At 43.2% G+C, this 20,321-nt stretch overlaps 1 protein-coding gene across 5 annotated transcripts in view; it reads left to right on the forward strand.

Moving 5' to 3' along the window:
• Window positions 1-20,321, forward strand: part of LOC112245009 (vinculin) — a 50,989-nt gene that overhangs the window by 15,251 nt on the left and 15,417 nt on the right. For 3 of the 5 annotated variants that reach the window (XM_024412942.1, XM_024412944.1, XM_024412946.2), the window contains exons 3-11: window positions 307-457; window positions 6,661-6,769; window positions 7,364-7,486; window positions 7,875-8,035; window positions 8,438-8,440; window positions 8,596-8,686; window positions 8,846-8,993; window positions 10,979-11,132; window positions 11,246-11,421. In XM_024412942.1, coding sequence (XP_024268710.1) covers window positions 307-457; window positions 6,661-6,769; window positions 7,364-7,486; window positions 7,875-8,035; window positions 8,438-8,440; window positions 8,596-8,686; window positions 8,846-8,993; window positions 10,979-11,132; window positions 11,246-11,421 — 1,116 coding nt within the window. The remainder of the gene's footprint in view (window positions 1-306; window positions 458-6,660; window positions 6,770-7,363; window positions 7,487-7,874; window positions 8,036-8,437; window positions 8,441-8,595; window positions 8,687-8,845; window positions 8,994-10,978; window positions 11,133-11,245; window positions 11,422-20,321) is intronic. The other 2 variants (XM_024412943.1, XM_024412945.1) reach the window with 1 other exon arrangement.

Raw genomic sequence — 20,321 nt, forward strand, 5'->3', positions numbered from 1 at the left:
CCATATTTCCGTCTTTCATTGCTTCCTTCCTTCCTTCTCTGGGCTGTCAATAATAATTAATGTTATATATCCAGTACTGTAGGTAAATTGTTCTAAGTTGTATCTATGTTCTAACAGTGGAAAATGTATGTTTTAAGAGGGTTCTATGGTCTGTGTTCTAACAGGGTGGAGAACACCTTTTCTAAGCTTGATCTATGTTCTAAAAGGGTAGATAACACATATTGTCAGCTGGTTCTATGGTCTATGTTCTAACAGGATGGAGAATGCATGTGTTCTAAGCTGGTTCTATGGTCTGTGTTCTAACAGGGTGGAGAATGCGTGTTCTAAGCTCGTGCAGGCAGCTCAGATGTTGAAGGCGGATCCCTACTCGGTGCCTGCCAGAGACTACCTCATTGACGGTTCCAGAGGAATCCTGTCTGGAACCTCAGACCTGCTGCTCACTTTCGACGAAGCTGAGGTGGGGGGGGTCTGTCTGTCTGTCTGTCTGTCTGTCTGTCTGTCTGTCTGCAGCAGTGTAATAGGCATCACACTGTTTCATCACCAGCTGCCCTGGTACTGAACGACCACAACTCCCCTCGATCACAAGACTTACATCACAAGACGCACACACACACACGCAGGGTTCAAAAGGAAAGATGTGGGTTTTTTTTTTTTTTGAAACTGTATTTACAATCACAAGCTACAACATCCTTTAAGTGTGCACTTGCAAGCATTGGCTGGAGGGAGTTTTCACCACTGTTAAATCCATGTCCATGAAGAAATCCATGGAGAATCGGTCAAAGTGAAGAGGTCCTATTATACTGAACAAAAATATAAACGCAACATGTAAAGTGTTGGTCCCATGTTTCATGAGCTGAAGTAAAAGATCCCCGAAATGCTCCATACACACAAAAAGCTTATTTCTCTCAAATTTTGTGCACACATTTGATTACATCCCTGTTAGTGAGCACTTCTCCTTCAGAGTCAGGACTGCCAAGGGTCAAAACCAGGAGGGCGAGAAAAAGAGAGACAGGAAAAAGCAGGAGCTGAGACAACAAAGCACTGGTTTACTTGACAAACAAGATGAACTGGCAACAGACGAACAGAGAACACAGGTAGAAATACATAGAGAATAATGGGGAAGATGGGTGACACCTGGAGGGTGGTAGAGACAATCACGAAGACAGGTGAAACAGATCCCTCCAACATTGTTTTAGGGAATTTGGAAGTCAAATCAAATGAAATCAAATGTATTTATATAGCCCTTCGTACATCAGCTGCTATCTCAAAGTGCTCTACAGAAACCCAGCCTAAAACCCCAAACAGCAAGCAATGCAGGTGTAGAAGCACGGTGGCTAGGAAAAACTCCCAAGAAAGGTCAAAACCTAGGAAGAAACCTAGAGGAACCAGGCTATGTGGGGTGACCAGTCCTCTTCTGGCTGTGCCGGGTGGAGATTATAACAGAACATGGTCAAGATGTTCAAATGTTCATAAATGACCAGTATGGTCAAATAATAATAATCACAGGCAGAACAGTTGAAACTTGAGCAGCAGCAGTGCCAGGTGGACTGGGGACAGCAAGGAGTCATCATGCCAGGTAGTCCTGAGGCATGGTCCTAGGGCTCAGGTCCTCCGAGAGAGAGAAAGAAAGAGAGAAAGAGAGAATTAGAGAGAGCATACTTAAATTCACACAGGACACCGGCTAGGACAGGAGAAGTATTCCAGATATAACAAACTACTGCAGCATAAATACTGGAGGCTGAGTAAGGAGGGGTCAGGAGACACTGTGGCCCCATCCGATGATACCCCGGACAGGGCCAAACAGGAAGGATATAACCCCAAGGGGGGCCAACCCAGACAGCAAGATCACATCAGTGACTCAACCCACTCAAGTGACGCACCCCTCCTAGGGACGGCATGAAAGAGCACCAGTAAGCCAGTGACTCAGCCCCTGTAATAGGGTTAGAGGCAGAAAATCCCAGTGGACAGAGGGGAACTGGCCAGGCAGAGACAGCAAGGGCGGTTCTTTGCTCCAGAGCCTTTCCATTCACCTTCACATTCCTGGGCCAGACTACACTCAATCATATGACCCACTGAAGAGATGAGTCTTCAGTAAAGACTTAAAGGTTGAGACCGAGTTTGCGTCTCTCACATGGGTAGGCAGACCATTCCATAAAAATGGAGCTCTATAGGAGAAAGCCCTGCCTCCAGCTGTTTGCTTAGAAATTCTAGGGACAATTAGGAGGCCTGCGTCTTGTGACCGTAGCGTACGTGTAGGTATGTTCGGCAGGACCAAATCAGAGAGATAGGTAGGAGCAAGCCCATGTAATGCTTTGTAGGTTAACAGTAAAACCTTGAAATCAGCCCTTGCCTTGACAGGAAGCCAGTGTAGCGAGGCTAGCACTGAGCTACCCCTCAGTCCTGAACTACCCCTCAGTCCTGAGCTAACCCTCAGTGCTGAGCTACCCTTCAGTCCTGAGCTGCCCCTCAGTCCGGAGCTGCCCCTCAGTCCAGAGCTGCCCCTCAGTCCAGTGGGGCCCTTTAGGTAGGGTTGTCAGTCCTAGGTTGGCGGCGAGGGTCGCGGGGGGGGGACGACTGTCACGCCCTGACCTTAGTATCCTTTGTTTTGTTTATTATTTTGGTTAGGTCAGGGTGTGACATGGGTGATATGTGTGTTTTTGTCTCATTCTAGGGTGTTTGTACTGTCTAGGATTTTTTGTAGATTTATGGGGTTGGATTCATCTAGGTGGTTATGTTGGTCTATGGTTGCCTAGATTGGTTCTCAATTAGAGGCAGGTGTTTATCATTGTCTCTGATTGGGAACCATATTTAGGCAGCCATCTTCTTTGGGTATTTCGTGGGTTTTTGTCTGTGTTGTTGCCTGTGTCAGCACTCGTTTTCATAGCATCAAGTTCGTTTTGTTGTTTTTGTTTAAGTGTTCTTTGTGTTTTTCATCATTCAATAAAAGAATGGATTCACACCACGCTGCGCTTTGGTCCGCTTCTTACGACGATCGTGACAGTGTAGACCAATCTGGGTTTCCAATCTCTCCAAAAGAATGTGGTGATCGATGGTATCAAAAGCAGCACTAACGTCTAGGAGCACGAGGACTGATGCAGAGCCTCGGTCTGATGCCATTAAAAGGTCATTTACCACCTTCACAAGTGCAGTCTCAGTGCTATGATGGGGTCTAAAACCAGACTGAAGCATTTCGTATACATTGTTTGTCTTCAGGAAGGAGTTGCTGCGCAACAGCCTTTTCTAACATTTTTGAGAGGAATGGAAGATTCGATATAAGCCGATAGTTTTTTATATTTTCTGGGTCAAGGTTTGGCTTTTTCAAGAGAGGCTTTTATTACTGCCTCTTTTAGTGAGTTTGGATAGAGAGACGTTTATTATGTTCAACATAGGAGGGCCAAGCACAGGAAGCAGCTTTTTCAGTAGTTTAGTTGAAATAGGGTCCAGTATGCAGCTTGAAGGTTTAGAGGCCATGATTATTTTCATCATTGTGTCAAGAGATATAGTACTAAAACACTTGAGTGTCTCTCTTGATCCTAGGTCCTGGTAGAGTTGTGCAGACTCAGTACAACTGAGTTTTGAAGGAATACGCAGATTTAAAGAGGAGTCTGTAATTTGCTTTCTAATAATCATGATCTTTTCCTCAAAGAAGTTCATGAATTTATTACTGCTGAAGTGAAAGCGATCCTCTCTTGGGGAATGCTGCTATTTAGTTAGCTTTGCGACAGTATCAAAAAGGAATTTCGGATTGTTCTTATTTTCCTCAATTAAGTTGAAAAAATAGGATGATCGAGCAGCAGTAAGGGCTCTTCGATACTGCACGGTACTGTCTTTCCAAGCTAGTCGGAAGGCTTCCAGTTTGGTGTGGCGCCATTTCAGTTCCAATTTTCTGGAAGCTTGCTTAAGAGCTCGGGTATTTTCTGTATACCACGGGAGCTAGTTTCTTATGAGAAATGTTTTTCATTTTTAGGGGTGCAACTGCATTTAGGGTATTGCGCAAGGTTAAATTGAGTTCCTCAGTTAGGTGTTTAACTGATTTTTGTCCTCCTTGGGTAGACAGAGGGAGTCTGGATGGACATCAAGGAATCTTTGTGTTGTCTGAATTTATAGTACGACTTTGAGGTTCCTTGGTTGGGGTCTGAGCAGATTATTTGTTGCAATTGCAAACGTAATAAAATGGTGGTCCGATAGTCCAGGATTATGAGGAAAAACATTAAGATCCACAACATTTATTCCATGGGACAAAACTAGGTCCAGAGTATGACAGTGAGTAGGTCCAGAGACATGTTGACAAAACTCCCCCCCCCAAAAAAGTCGATGATGGCTCCGAAAGCCTTTTGGAGTGGGTCTGTGGACTTTTCCATGTGAATATCAAAGTCACCGACAATTACTCGATGCCGACACATCTTTCTAGCTGATTCACACGCTGAAGCTATGTTGTGCTTGGTGATCTCTGACTGTTTCATCCTAACATGGTTGGTGCCGACGTGGATAACAATATCTCTATACTCTCTACACTCGCCAGTTTTAGCTTTAGCCAGCACCATCTTCAGATTAGCCTTAACGTCGATAGTCCTGCCCCCTGGTAAACAGTGTATGATCGCTGGATGATTCGTTTTAAGTCTAATACTGCGGGTAATGGAGTCGCCAATGACTAGAGTTTTCAATTTGTCAGAGCTAATGGTGGGAAGCTTCGGTGTCTCAGACCCCGTAACGGGAGGAGTAGAGACCAGAGAAGGCTCGGCCTCTGACTCTGACTCGTTGCTTAATGGGGAAAACCAGTTGAAAGTTTCTGTCGGCTGAATGAGCGACACCGGTTGAGCATTCCTACAGCATTTCCCTCCAGAAACCGTGAGAAAGTTGTCCGGCTGCGGGGACCGTGCCAGGGGATTTATACTAACGTTACTATCTGTACATACTGGTGGCACAGACTCTGTTTCATCCTTTCCTACACTGAAATTACCCTTGCCTAACGATTGCGTCTGAAGCTGGGCTTGTAAGCACAGAGACAAGTCCAGAGACATGTTGGACAAAACCCACTCAAATCAAAATCAAATCACTGAGTCAATGATGGCTCCGAAAGCCTTTTGGAGTAGGTCTGTGGACTTTTCCACGTGAATATTAAAGTCACCAAAGATTAGAATATTATCTGCTATGGCTACAAGGTCCGATAGGAATTCAGGGAACTCAATGAGGAACGCTGTATATGGCCCAGGAGGCCTGTAAACAGTAGCTATAAAAAGTGATTGAGTAGGCTGTATAGATTTCATGACTAGAAGCTCAAAAGACGAAAACGTAATTTTTTTTTTTGTAAATTCAAATTTGCTATCGAAGTACGTCCAACTGGCCTCAACCGCAGGCCACGTGTAACCACATCAGCCCAGGACCTCCACATCCAGCTTCTTCACGTGTGGGATTGTCTGAGACAAGCCGCCCGGACAGTTGATGAAACTGTGTTAGCACAACCGAAGAATTTCTGCACAAACTGTCAGAGATTGTCTCAGGCAAGCTCATCTATGTACTTTATTGTCCTCACCAGGATCCTGACCTGACTGCAGTTCGGCATCATAACTTCGGTAGGCAAATGCTCACCTTTGATGGCCACTGACATGCTGGAGAAGTGTGCTCTTCACGGATGAATCCTGTTTTCAACTGTACGGGGAATGCTTTTTCTGATGTCAACAATAAACACAATTGCATTTTATCGATGGCCATATGAATGCACAGAGATACCTTGAAGCAATCCCGGAGCCCATTGTCGTGCCATTAATCCGCAGCCATCACATGATAATGTGATGCATGCATGTTGCGTGCATGATAATGAACGTCCCCATGACGCAAGGGTCTGTACACAATTACTGGAAGCGAAAAATGTCCTAGGTCTTCCATGGTCTGCATACTCCCCATCCATGTCACCATCCATTGAGCAGGTTTGGGATGCTCTGGACCGACGAGTTCGACAGTGTGTTCCAGTTTACGCCAATATACAGCAACTTTACACAGCCATTGAAGAGGAATTGGACAACATTCCACAGGCCACAATCAGCAGCCTGATTAACTCTTTGCAAAGGAGATTTGTTGCGCTGCGTGAGACAAATGGTGATCACACCAGATACTGACTGGTTTTCTGTTCCACGGCCCTGTCTTTTTTAAGAGGTATCTGTGACCAAGAAATGCATATCTATATTCCCAGTCATGTGAAATCCATAGATTAGGGCCTAATGAATTTATTTAAATTGACTGATTTCCTTATGTGAACTGTAACTCAGTAAAAGTTGCGTTTACATTTTTGTTGGTCAGTCCTGTTGGGTGTGCTGTGGTGTCACACAGTTAGATGGGTTAAGGGTTAGAGCCAGGGGGTTAGAGATAAGGTCAGGGTTATGGTAGCCTCTGCCGATACCCCAACAACCGGACGCTTTTGGACGTTAACAGGGCGGCACTCCATCTTAACTCCAATGCAGAAGAGAACCTCCCCCAACAGTTTTTTTTCATCACGTCAAGACCAGTATACAGGGGATCTAGTTTCAGGTGTTTATTTTACACCTGCTATGTTATGTTAAGGTTATGGTTAAGAGTTGCTGTAGCTTAACTATCTGTTGTGTACATGAAAGCTCATCCAAGTGTGTGTATTTGTGTGTGTGTGCATGTGTTTTTTTTTTTTAGGTGCGTAAGATCATTCGTGTGTGTAAGGGGATCCTGGAGTATTTGACTGTAGCTGAGATTGTGGAGACCATGGAGGACCTGATCACCTACACCAAGAACCTAGGACCAGGTAACCTGGTCTAACCTCACCTGTAGGCTCTGACCCTTAACCTCTGAACTAACCTCTAACCCTGATCACCTATACAAAGAAACTGGGACCAGGTGACCTCACCTTAAGCCTCTGTCCCATAACCTCTGACCTCTAACCCAGCGGTTTCCAACCTTTTCCCTTCTGGGAACCACCAAATCAACATCAAAAGTTCATGAGGACCACCATTCGTGGAGTCTTTTATTTATTTAATTTAGCCTTTATTTAACTAGACAAGTCAGTTAAGAACAAATCCGGGGTAGGTCAAGTATTTTTTCTCAGTGAAGGTAATAGATTAGAGCCCTATTATTATTAACAATTTGAGTTGTGAAAAGTAATGTAAAAGTAACGTTAAATTGCTTAGAATACCATTAATACTGTTATTAATTTTGGAAGAAAAAAAATATTGACAAAATAAAATAAAATCTCTTAAAAAATGCGGACCACCAGACCACAGGTTGAAACTCTAACCTGACCTCTAACCCTGATAACCTACACTAAGAACACCAGGTAACCTCTGACCATGAAGATAATTGGTTCAGGATATTTTTCACTCCGTGTTGTGATTGGCTACAGGTATGACTAAGATGTCTAAGATGATTGAGGAGCGACAGCAGGAGTTGACCCATCAGGAACACAGACAGATGCTATTCAACTCCCTGAACACTGTCAAACAACTACTGCCTGTACTCATATCAGGTCTGTCGGACTGTCTGTCTCTCTCTTTCTCTCTCCCTCTCTCTCTCTGTTGGTGTTTGTGTGTGTGTGAATTTGCTCACCTCCATGAACACTGTGAAACAACTATTGCCTCTTCTCATATGAGCTTTGTCTCTCTGTGTTTATTTGTGTGTGTCTGCCTGTCTTCTCTGCACACTCCTCACACACACAGCCGCCCAGCAGATACCAGAGTTGTCATAGCAGCACTGATAATTGCAGTGGTAATTAGAACTTGGCTCTGGCAGAATGACTCCCAGCCCACCATTTCTCTATACACACTCACTCAGGCTCTCATTCTCTCAAAGATACACACTCACACACACACACTAGTCCATGTACTCTGCAGTAATCCCCATCTCTCTCTCACCAGCCATAAAGATATTTGTAGCGACTAAGAGCACGCATAGTGCTGGGGTGGATGAGGCAGAGAGAAACAGATGCTTTACGTTTGAGAAGATGAGTGCTGAGATTAGTGAGATCATCAGAGTCCTACAGCTTACCACCTGGGATGAAGACACATGGGCCAACAAGGTACACACACACATACACACACACTTCACCCCCTGACTCCCCTTCCAGACACTCACCAGTCTCTGGTAGTCCCTCCCTTCCCATGTTCCTCTACACTAGACGCAGCATTTCCTAAACCAGGGGTGTTCCTATCCAGGTCTGGTGGTCTGCTGTTTTTTTCTCCCCGGTAATTAATTGATTGACCAGAGAGTCCACTCGCCTTGTTTTCCAAATCTGAATTAGTCCCTGAATAGAGGGTAGGGTGAACATCAGCAGTACTATTGACCTCTGGAACTGGATTGGAAAAACCCTGTCTTAATGCATACTTCACTTTCTCTCTTTTAGTTTCCACTCTTTTCTTCTGTTGGGCTTCTGTTATAACTATTTTCTTTTTTTCTCCCTTCATTCTTTTCCTCCCTGTAGAAGGTAAGCCTGTCTCTTTCCCCTCTGCCATGCTGCAGTGTGTGTGAGAGAGAGAGCGTGAGTGTGTGTATGTCTGTAAATGCTGTGTGAGGAGAGTGGGTGCGTGAGTGCATGTGTGTGTGTGCGAGTGTACAACTGCTCTCTTTGTGTCTCTCTAGGACATGGAGTGTATGAAACGTTCTCTGGCGGTGATAGAGGCTAAGATGACCATGGCGAAAGGCTGGCTCAAAGACTCCCATGGACAACCAGGTACACACACACATATCCTATCCATAATCCTATCCGCCATGGTCCAGTGATACAGTCTACCCAAATACCTGCCTGCCCCATCATCCTTATAGTGACATCCTCACAATACTAGCACTGCACTCCGTATGGTTAATTCATTGTGTGTGTGTGTGTGTGTAGGCGAGCCCGGGGATGTAGCGGTGCGTGTGATATTGGATGAGGCAGGGAAGGTAGGAGAACTGTGTGCTGGAAGGGAACGCAGAGACACACTTGGAACAGCAAAGACTCTGGGACAGATGACTGACCAGGTCACAGAGCTACGTGTCAGGTACTGTGTGTGTGTGTGTGTGTGTGTGCTTGCTCGTTGTTATAATAACCATGTATAAGCCTTTCCAATCTCGCATGATAAGGCTTACATTATGTTATGTAGGGATGCACTGATATGACATTTTTGGCCAATACTGATATCCGATATTTTCCTTGCCCAAAAAACCGATACCGATATAAAGAAAATGTGCGGCCCTTTAAGCATTCTAGTAGTTAAATAGTTGAAACACACACACACACTGGCTAAAAAGTTATTTTGTTGGCATTTACATATGTCCCCATTACCAGTAAAACATAATCAAAACCTATTTCTTTCACGTACTTGCTGTGCTGTTTCGTTGTTCATTTGTTCAGTCGTTTCATTCTCAACCAGGATTTCATCATACATGTCAAGCAGTGAAGTCTCAGGTCTGTCTGTCCATGGCCTCTTCTGTCATGGGTTCTCTTCTTCGGTACGCACTGTCACGGTATCCGTTTCCATCTTGTCCAGCTGTGTCTGTAACATTTCACATAAACCCTGTTTCTTGTCTGCATCGAAGTAGCGGTCCTTGTACCTAGCATCAAGCATGGTGGCGACACAGTAAACAGGTTCAGAGAGAATGCCACTGAATTGCTTTTTCACAGCCTCTAGGCAGCCTCGGCAGTTTTGTTGAGCAGGCGTTTCAATGCCATGACAGAGAGTATCACGTCTGATGCAGACACAGTTGATGAGCTTATTTCTCGAGTCAGTTGTTCGAATGGAGCTAAGAGTGTGTTCATGTTTCAAACATGTTCTCAAATGCCATTGAAATGGCAGCAGCGGTATGACAACCAGCACATTTTTGAGCATATCCGCAGTACGAAATCGACCCACTGTGCTGTCAGGCTCAGCATACTCATGGGGTTGACATCGCTGGTTCAAATGTCAGTCGTGAAGCTAATAGCAGTGACACCCATAGCAAGTAGCTCATGGATGTGCGTTTCAACAGTACTGTGTAACTAGGACAAAAAGGCTTCTCAACAGTTTTTACCCCCAAGCAATAAGACCCCAACCCCTCTTTTACGCTGCTGCTACTCTCTGTTTATCATATATGCATAGTCACTTTAACCATATCTACATGTACATACTACCTCAATCAGCCCGACTAACCGGTGCCTGTATATAGCCTCGCTATTGTTATAGCCTCGCTACTGTATATAGCCTCGCTACTGTTATTTTTCACTGTCTTTTTACTGTTGTTTTTATTTCTTTACTTACCTATTGTTCACCTAATACATTTTTTTTGCACTGTTGGTTAGAGCCTGTAAGTATGCATTTCACTGTAAGGTCTACGTGACAAATAAACATTGTCCCTGAATAGAGGTTATTTGATTAACTCCGGTAGGGCAACATCTGAAAAATAGCGCCTACTTGATAATGTGTACCGAGGCTCGAGGTGCTCGACCAGTCGGTGAAAGCCAACATCATCCACGTCAGAGAACGGGTTGATTGTCAAGGGCTTTTGTCCTAAGTAGTCGCTGAACATCTGGGGGTGATGTACTTTCAAATGAGTAATTAGGTTTGTGGTATTGAAATATTTCACTTTCTCCCCTTCTTGGGAAATAATAGCAGCACAAACGTTGCATATGGCCTTTTTGTTATCTTCCTTTGAAACTTCAAAATAGATCCACATAGCAGACATTGTGGGCTAGGTTAGGAATGGTGTATTTTTTTGTGGCGTCATTACGTCATCTACCTACGTTATATAGGTATGCACATCAGCTTTGACATCGGTTTTGCACATCGGTGTTAAACTAGACATTGGGCCGAGGCCGATATATCGTGCTTCCCTAATGTTATGTCTATTGTATCAGCATTTCAACTTTCTAATGGCTGGTATTTAGTCGGAATCATGTTGAGTTGATTCTAACACATTATAAGGGTGTCGTACATGGTCAATGACAATCTTACAATACATTAAACCTGCTAAGTGTTAAAGTGTGTGTGTGTATAATCTCCTCCTGTAGAGGACATGGTCTGTCTCCACCATGTGTTCAGCGGGCCGGTCAGTGTTCTCAGGGTCTGGACCTGCTGCTTGAGAAAGTGGACGGTGCCATCCACAGGCTCGAGGCTTTAACTAAAGCTAAACTGGCATTCGCTAGGAGACTGGATGCTGCCCAGGTCAGCACACACATACCAATATTTGACGTTTTGTTTCTGGGTTGGTCGAAATATCAGATTAAATATTAAAAGGACAAAACCTAAAATGTAAAGTATGTGTGTGTGCCTCATAGGCATGGCTGGCAGATCCTAATGGGGGTCCAGAGGGTGCAGAAAACATCAGAGCCTTGCTGGCCAATGCCCAAAAAATTGCTGACCTGTGCGAAGACCTCCTCGAGAGAGACGACATCCAGAGATCCATCAATGAGATTGCGGGGCTCACCGCACGACTAGTGGAGCTACGCAAGCGGTACATTTTTTTGTTTCTTTGTTGTTGCCTGTTTTTTCAAGCGTGTAACTGTTGTTGTCTATTTTGTATTGTGTGTATATTTTGTCTGTTTTGCAGGCCATACTATGGGTAACTACTGTTGTCTGTTTGCAGGCCACACTGTGTATAAATGTTGTCATTGTGTGATTGTCAGTTTGTCAGTTTTAGGCACCACATGCCACCAGCATGTTCTCCCTTCCCAGGGAGCCCTGTCTGGCTGAGTCTGTCTGCCCACTAGTAGGTTCAACACATGTGGAGTGGACACGTGCACACACAAATCATATTTTCTTTGGGATGGTTTGGAGACAGCCCAGATTAAAAAGTCAACAGTAGACAAGACAACAAAGTTTAAGAACAATTTGATTGATCTGAATTGCCTAGTTTTAAAGCGCCTGCTGACGGCTATTGACATCTTGGGGTGTTTTCACATACATTTTTGTGAACTCAGTACAGTTCACTTTTTTTTGTGCAGTGTGAACACTCCAAAGGAACTCAGACCCCTCAAAAGAGCCCCCGAAAGGAATCAAACTGAGACTATCTCAGAGGTCTGAGGTGGTCTGAGTTCGGTTCGCTTGAATTCCGCAATTTTTTTAGGGCAATGTGAACACAAAGCTCCCCAGGTTCGCTTGTAATTATTTTGTAATTATTCCCACACCACACATTAGTCTACTGCAACACCATTTCCCCTGCCATAAACCCTTTCACATGTGCCACATAAGAGTGAAGATGGGGTGCCACATAAGAGTGAAGATGATGATATGCAGGTTCACTGAAAAAACATTGAACATTCACTGAAAAAACAGCCTATTGATTAGCGAGGCACAGAAATTCCAAAATATGTGTGGAGTTTTTAGTTCAATTGATTTATTTTCAATATGTGATCTTTAGGCTAAGCTGTTTATTTGTGGGGTTTGAATAGTGTGAGAAGACACCAACATATTTGGTGAGAATCACAACATAGAAAAATCTATTCTAGCTCTTAAAGGGGCAGTATGGGGTGTGCAACACACATGGGGTGTGCAATTTCCAATTACAACATGATTTAATCTACAGTTATTCTTCAGCTATGTTTTCTGTTACCAATAATATGTACATTTTAATAGGGCTGGTCGGTATACCATATTTTACGATATACCGGTATTGATGCACTGACTAGTTTGGGTTTTTACTTCTATAAACCCTATTTGAATGTTTGATTTGTTAAATGGTATACGCTGTGTGTAACATCTATTTTTATAGTTTACTTCGCTACTTGAGTCCTCTCTCTCTCTCCGCTCTCTCTTTCTCCATGCTGCTTTCCACACAGACCTAGCCCTGCCCTATGTCACACAAGGAGTGCATTTGTTGTTCTTCGACCACGAAACAGTTGCGTTCAGTCTGCATGTGACAATGTTGACGACAATGATGCTATTTTCACTTTGCTTCTTCATATAAATCCCCTAGCATTCTATAATTACGCTATACATTTGTGTTTCTTACATCTGTAAACAGCTAGTTTGTCTTTTCTTAGCAAGTTGGGATGAAACTTTATTAGCCACTAATGCTAATCGCAAGTTAACTGGCTAGCTACCTAATAAATGTCAGTGGTAGAAAAAGTACCCAATTGTCATACTTGAGTAAAAGTAAAGATATCTTAAAAGAAAAGGACTCAAGTAAAAGTGAAAGTCACCCAGTAAAATCGTAATTGAGTAAAAGTCTAAAAGTATTTGGTTTTATATATACTTAAGTATCAAAGTGAATTAGTGTGAATTAGAAGTAGCTAAAAGAAAACATTCAATGTAGCCAAAGATTATAGGGTCCCCTAGGAAACACTTTGTATTTTGTGTGTTTATTATGGATCTCCATTAGCTGCTACTCTTCCTGGGGTCCAGCAAAATGAAGGCAGTTTAAACAATTTAAAAAAGATTTCGATACATTCACAACACACTGTGTGCCCTCAGGCTCCTACTCCACAACTACCACATACAGTGGGGAGAACAAGTATTTAATACACTGCCGATTTTACAGGTTTTCCTACTTACAAAGCATGTAGAGGTCTGTAATTTTTATCATAGGTACACTTCAACCGTGAGAGACGGAATCTAAAACAAAAATCCAGTAAATCACATTTTTTGATTTTTAAGTAATTCATTTGCATTTTATTGCATAACATAAGTATTTGATCACCTACCAACCAGTAAGAATTCCGGCTCTCATAGAACTGTTAGTTTTTCTTTAAGAAGCCCTCCTGTTCTCCACTCATTACCTGTATTAACTGTACCTGTTTGAACTCGTTACCTGTATAAAAGACACCTGTCCACACACTCAATCAAACAAACTCCAACCTCTCCACAATGGCCAAGACCAGAGAGCTGTGTAAGGACATCAGGTATAAATTTGTAGACCTGCACAAGGCTGGGATGGGCTACAGGACAATAGGCAAGCAGCTTGGTGAGAAGGCAACAACTGTTTGCCAATCAGTTGGGCTGCCAGACTTAATTGCCATACCTTTTGCCTCATCCCTCTCAACCATACAATTTTTGCAATTCTTCATCAATCCAAGGGGATTTAACAGTTTTTACAGTCATTTTCTTAATGGGTGCATGCTTATTAGTAACTGGAATAAGTAGTTTCAGAAATGCATCAAGTGCAGCATCTGGTTGCTCCTCATTACACACCACAGACCAGCAAATATTATTTACATCATCAACATGTGAATCACAACAAAACTTATTGTATGACCTCTTATTAGGCCCAGCCTTTGGAACTTTGGTTTTCCTAGATATGGCTATTATATTGTGATCAAATACAAGTTTATTTGTCATGTGCGCCGAATACAACAGGTATAGCAGACCTTACAGTGAAATGCTCACTACATCCTATGGATTTGGATACTGTTTTAAAGCAAATATCTGCAGCGTTAGTAAAGATATGATCTATACATGTTGATGATTTAATTCACGTGCTGTTTGTAACTACTGTTAGCTTAACTGACAACCTGATCCAGGTTGCAGGCACTTGTTACAGTTTGACATTTTTTCCAATTGGGCAGCTTGATGATAGCTAGTCAATATGTAAAATCACCCAGAAAATATACTTCTCTGTTGATATCACATACATTATCAAGCATTTCACACATATTATCCAGATACTGACTGTTAGCACTTGGTGGTCTATAGCAGCTTCCTACAATAATGGGCTTTAGGTGAGGCAGATGAACATGTAGCCATATTACTTAAACAGTATTTAACATTAGATTGTCTCTAAATTTTACAGGAATGTGGTTCTAGACCGCAACACCACCTCTGTTGACATTTCTGTCTTTTTGGTAGATGTTATAACCATGTATTGCTACCACTGTATCATCAAAGGTATTATCTAAGTGAGTTTCAGAGATAGTCAGAATATGAATATCTTCTGTTACAAGCAAGTTATTGACTTCATGGATCTTGTTTAATGAGTCTACATATGTTAATATGGGCTATTTCTTTGCACTTTTCTGGGTTGCTTGATTATTTTTAATGCTTTTACTGGGAAGCTTATCAGAGGTAGACTTACTCATGTTATTTACATTGGAGCTGATAGTGCAGGGTGAGCTGCATAAAGTGGTCTTCCTACTATTGCACACCGCCTCAGTGCTAACAGTGTAACTCTGGTTTATAGCCTCATGATTACGGCTTATGATAGCTGTAGGATAAACAGATGTATTCGGTGCAATTAGGGGTACATAAATTAAATTACTTACATTGTGTTTGCCAATGCCCCTAAGATCATGTACATTTGATGCAGCATTATGACGACTCATTGTCACAATGGTAGGGGTTAACTGAGATGGTCTTGGATCATTTACCAGTCATTGTTTCAACGCAACCTTGAAATGCGTGGACAGAGTCCAGGAGCCAAGATGATTGGTATTTTTTTTATTTCACCTTTTTTTTAACCAGGTAGGCCAGTTGAGAACAAGTTCTCATTTACAACTGTGATCTGGCCAAGATAAAGCAAAGCAGTGCGACAAAAACAACAACAGCGTTACACATGCGATAAACAAACGTACATTCAATAACACAATAGAAAAGTCTATATACAGTGTGTGCAAATGTAGTAAGATTAGGGAGGTAATGTAAGGGATTTCCTCCTCTTCTTCAGGAGAGGCGAAAAGGATCAGAAGACCAATATGCGGCGTGGTAAGTGGCCATGGTTCTTTTAATAAGAAATAGTACACATGAACAACTGAATACAAAAACAATAAACATGGAATGAACGAAACCCAAAACAGTACCGTGTGCTGAAAAACACAGACACGGAAACAAACACCCACAAACACACAGTGAAACCCAGGCTACCTAAGTATGATTCTCAATCAGAGACAACTAATGACACCTGCCCCTGGTTGAAAACCATACTAGGCTGAAACATAGAAATCCCCAAATCATAGAAAAACAAACATAGACTGCCCACCCCAACTCACGCCCTGACCATACTAAATAATGACAAAACAAAGGAAATAAAGGTCAGAACGTGACAGGTAAGGCAATAAATAGGCCTTAGTGGCGAAATAATTACATTTTAGCAATTAAACACTGGAGTGATAGACGTGCAGAAGATGGTTGTGCAAGTAGAGATACTGGGGTGCAAAGGAGCAAAAAATAAATAACAATAAGGAGATGTGGTAGTTGGGTGGGCTATTTACATATGGGCTATGTACAGATACAATGATCGGTAAGCTGTTCTGACAGCTGATGCTTAAAGTTAGTGAGGGAGATATAATTCTCCAGCTTCAGTGATTTTTACAATTCGTTCCAGTCATTGGCAGCAGAGAACTGGATGGAAAGGCGGCCAAAGAGGAGTTGGCTTTGGGGGTGACCGGTGAAATATACCCGCTGGAGCATATTTGTTGCCAAGGTAAAGCCCTGCCTTATCTCAGCTCACTGGTCACCATAGCAGCACCCACCCGTAGCACGCACTCCAAATCAAATGTATTTATATAGCCCTTCGTACATCAGCTGATATCTCAAAGTGCTGTACAGAAACCCAGCCTAAAACCCCAAACAGCAAGCAATGCAGGTGTAGAAACACGGTGGCTAGGAAGAACTCCCTAGAAAGACCAATACCTAGGAAGAAACCTAGAGAGGAACCAGGCTATGTGGGGTGGCCAGTCCTCTTCTGGCTGTGCCGGGTGGAGATTATAACAGAAAATGGCCAAGATGCTCAAATGTTCATAAATGACCAGCATGGTCAAATAATAATAATCACAGGCAGAACAGTTGAAACTGGAGCAGCAGCATGGCCAGGTGGACTGGGGACAGCAAGGAGTCATCATGTCAGGTAGTCCTGAGGCATGGTCCTAGGGCTCAGGTCCTCTGAGAGAGAGAAAGAAAGAGAGAATTAGAGAGAGCATACTTAAATTCACACAGGACACCGGATAGGACAGGAGAAGTACTCCAGATATAACAAACTGACCTTAGCCCACGACACAAACTACTGCGGCATAAATACTGGAGGCTGAGACAGGAGGGGTCAGGAGACACTGTGGCCCCATCCGATGATACCCCTGGACAGGGCCAAACAGCTCATCTGGGGGTTTGTTAACACAGTGTCCAAAGAAGGGCCAGAAGTATACAGAATGGTGTCGTCTGCGTAGAGGTGGATCAGAGAATCACCAGCAGCAAGAGCGACATCATTGATGTATACAGAGAAAAGAGTCGGCCTGAAAATGTAACCCTGTGGCAGCCCCATAGACTGCCAGAGGTCTGGACAACAGGCCCTCTGATTTGACACACTGAACTCTATCTGAGAAGTACTTGGTGAACCAGTCATTTGAGAAATCAAGGCTGTTGAGTCTGCCGATAAGAATATGGTGATTGACAGAGTCGAAAGCATTGGCCATGTTGATGAATATGGCTGCACAGTATTGTCTTTTATCGATGGCGGCTATGATATCGTTTAGGACCTTGAGTGTGGCTGAGGTGCACACATGACCAGCTCGGAAACCAGATTGCATAGCGGAGAAGGTACAGTGGGATTCGAAATGGTCGATGATCTGTTTGTTAACTTGGCTTTCGAAGAATTTAGAAGGGCAGGCTGTCTGTAACAGTTTGGGTCTAGAGTGTCACCCCCTTTGAAGAGGGGGATGACCGCGGCAGCTTTCCAATCTTTAGGGATCTCAGATGATATGAAAGAGAGTTTGAACAGGTTAGTAATAGGGGTTGCAACAATTGCGGTGGATCATTTTAGAAAGAGAGGGTCCAGATTGTCTAGATGGACTTCATCATTCCTATTGAGTATCTTCCGTTTCCAGAAGGTGTCAAAGTTATCAATAAAAGTGACTCCAGCAGAGCTACAGTAGTCTTTTAGCCAGCTTGTCCACACTTTGGTTCCTACCCTGTCACAATATCTCCTCCCTGACATTTCAATTCATTGTCATGTCAAACAACACTATTATATTAAGTGCCCACTATTAAATTCTAACTATAGGATTAGAATAATCATTCTATGTCCATGATTCCAACAGTTCATGCAAGTGTTTTGCTCTAAACCTTAAGTCAAATTGCAATTGCAACATTTGGCTTAGGTTGTTTGCCCATATCGTGCAACCCTAAGTGGCAGCGTGGAAATTATCTCAAATTACAGCAGGAAATGCAGAAATGTATGAAAATGCAGAAACATTTTTGGGGTTGAAGTTGAAAGAATCCATTGAAATCACTTAAAATGTATGTGTTGCCACCTTAGGGTCACGCACTACTCATAAAGCAAAAAAATGAAATAGAAAAAAGTCATACTATGATACCGTACCATTTAAAGAACACAGTCTCCCATTACTCCCAAATCAAATCTCATTTTTTTGGTCACATCCACATGGTTAGCAGATGTTAATGCAAGTGTACCGAAATGCTTGTGCTTCTAGTTCTAACAGTGTAGTAATATCTAACAAGTAATCTAACATTTCCCAACAAGTTGATATAGAATGGTGCTAACAATGATGGTCGCTTAGCTTCGAGTTCTTAGTTAACTATGCAGTATTTTATTTTTTTACTTAATTTGTTACCCCAGGAAATCTTAAGTCTTATTACATACAGCCGGGAAGAACTATTGGATATAAGAGCAACGTCAACTTACCAACATTACGACCAGGAATACGACTTTCCCGAAGCAGATCATCTCTTCGGACCACCACCCAGGACAGTGGATCTAATCCCAGCAGCTGACCGAAAACAACAGCGACGCAGAAAGGGCAGATGAAGCGGTCTTCTGGTCAGGCTTCGTAAACGGGCACATCGCTCACTGCTCCCGAGCATACTACTCACCAATGTCCAGTCTCTTGACAACAGGTAGACGAAATTCGAGCAAGGGTTGCCTTCCAGAGAGACATCAGAGATTCTAACATTCTCTGTTTCACAAAAACATGGCTCTCTCAGAATATGTTGTCGGAATTGGTCCAGTCACCGGGCTTCTCCATGCATCGCCCGACGGAGATAAACACCTCTCTGTTTTATGATGAACAACTCATGGTGTTCACCTGACCTAGAATTCCTTACAATCAAATGTCGGCCATTCTACCTACCAAGAGTATTCTCGTCAGTAATAGTCACAGCTGTGAACATCCCCCCCCCCTCCTCCCCGGTAATTCTATTGGTTTCGTCTGTCCGGTCAAAATTATATCCTCCAGCGTACCGATCAAGGGAGAGAAGAAGTGACGCAAGCCTAACAAGGCTCGCCCCGGCAATTGCGGCCACTACGTGTCCCAGTCTGACTCCCATCAGCTCTGTGCTACTTGCCTTGGCGTAGACGGGGCAGCAGGGTAGCCTAGAGCATTGGACTTAGTATCCTGTAAGGTTGCAAGTTCAAACCACTGAGCTGACAAGGTACAGATCTGTCGTTCTGCCCCTGAACAGGCAGTTAACCCACTGTTCCTAGGCCATCATTGAAAATAAGAATTTGTTCTTAACTGACTTGCCTAGTTAAATAAAAGTAAATAAAATAAAAAAGACCACACTTTGGCAGCTCTCGTTGATGCTGCTAGCTGTGCGCACTGCACTAAGCTGGGCCCTGGTGTCATCAAATGTAGTGCATGGTACATGGGAAGTATTGCCCAGGCCTCGGTCTTGCTCAAGGTAGACTTAGTTTCAGGAGTTCAAGCGGAGGGAAAGCCTGGACACTCAAATTAAATCCAAATCAAATGTATTGGTCACATACACATGTTTAGCATATGTTATTGCGGGTGTAGCTAAATGCTTGTGTTTCTAGCTCCGACAGTGCTCTAACAGTTTCACAACATATACCCAAAATACACGTACATCTAAGTAAGGAATGTATTAAGAATATATACATATGTCAGAGTGGCATTGGACTAAGATACAACGGCACAGTATAGAATACATTATATACATATGATATGGGTGATGCAATATTTGCACATAATTAAAGTGACTAAAATAACGTACAATAGTTTACCTTCTGGGTGATAGCGGGGTGAGTGGCTCGTGTGGTTGATATCCTTGATTATCTTTTTGGCCTTCCTATGACATCGGGGGCTGTTGGTGTCCTGGAGGGCGGGATGTTTGCGTTGGGCAGACCGCACCACCCTCTGGAGAGCTTTGTGGTTGTAGGCGGTGCAGTTGCCATATCAGGCGTTGATACAGCCTAACAGGATGCTCCCAATTGTGCAACTGTAAAAGTTTGTGAGGGTTTTAGGTGTTAAGCCAAATTTATTTAGCCTCCTGAGGTTGAAGAGGCACTGTTGCACGTTCTTCACCACACTGTCTGTGTGGGTGGACAATTTCAGTTTGTCAGTGATGTGTACGCCGAGGAACTTGACGCTTTCCACCTTCTCCACTGTGGTCCCATCGATGTGGATAGGGGGGTGCTCCCTCTGCTGTTTCCTGAGGTCCACGATCATCTCCAGA

Source organism: Oncorhynchus tshawytscha, linkage group LG01, assembly GCF_018296145.1.
Source record: "Oncorhynchus tshawytscha isolate Ot180627B linkage group LG01, Otsh_v2.0, whole genome shotgun sequence".
Lineage (NCBI taxonomy): Eukaryota > Metazoa > Chordata > Actinopteri > Salmoniformes > Salmonidae > Oncorhynchus > Oncorhynchus tshawytscha.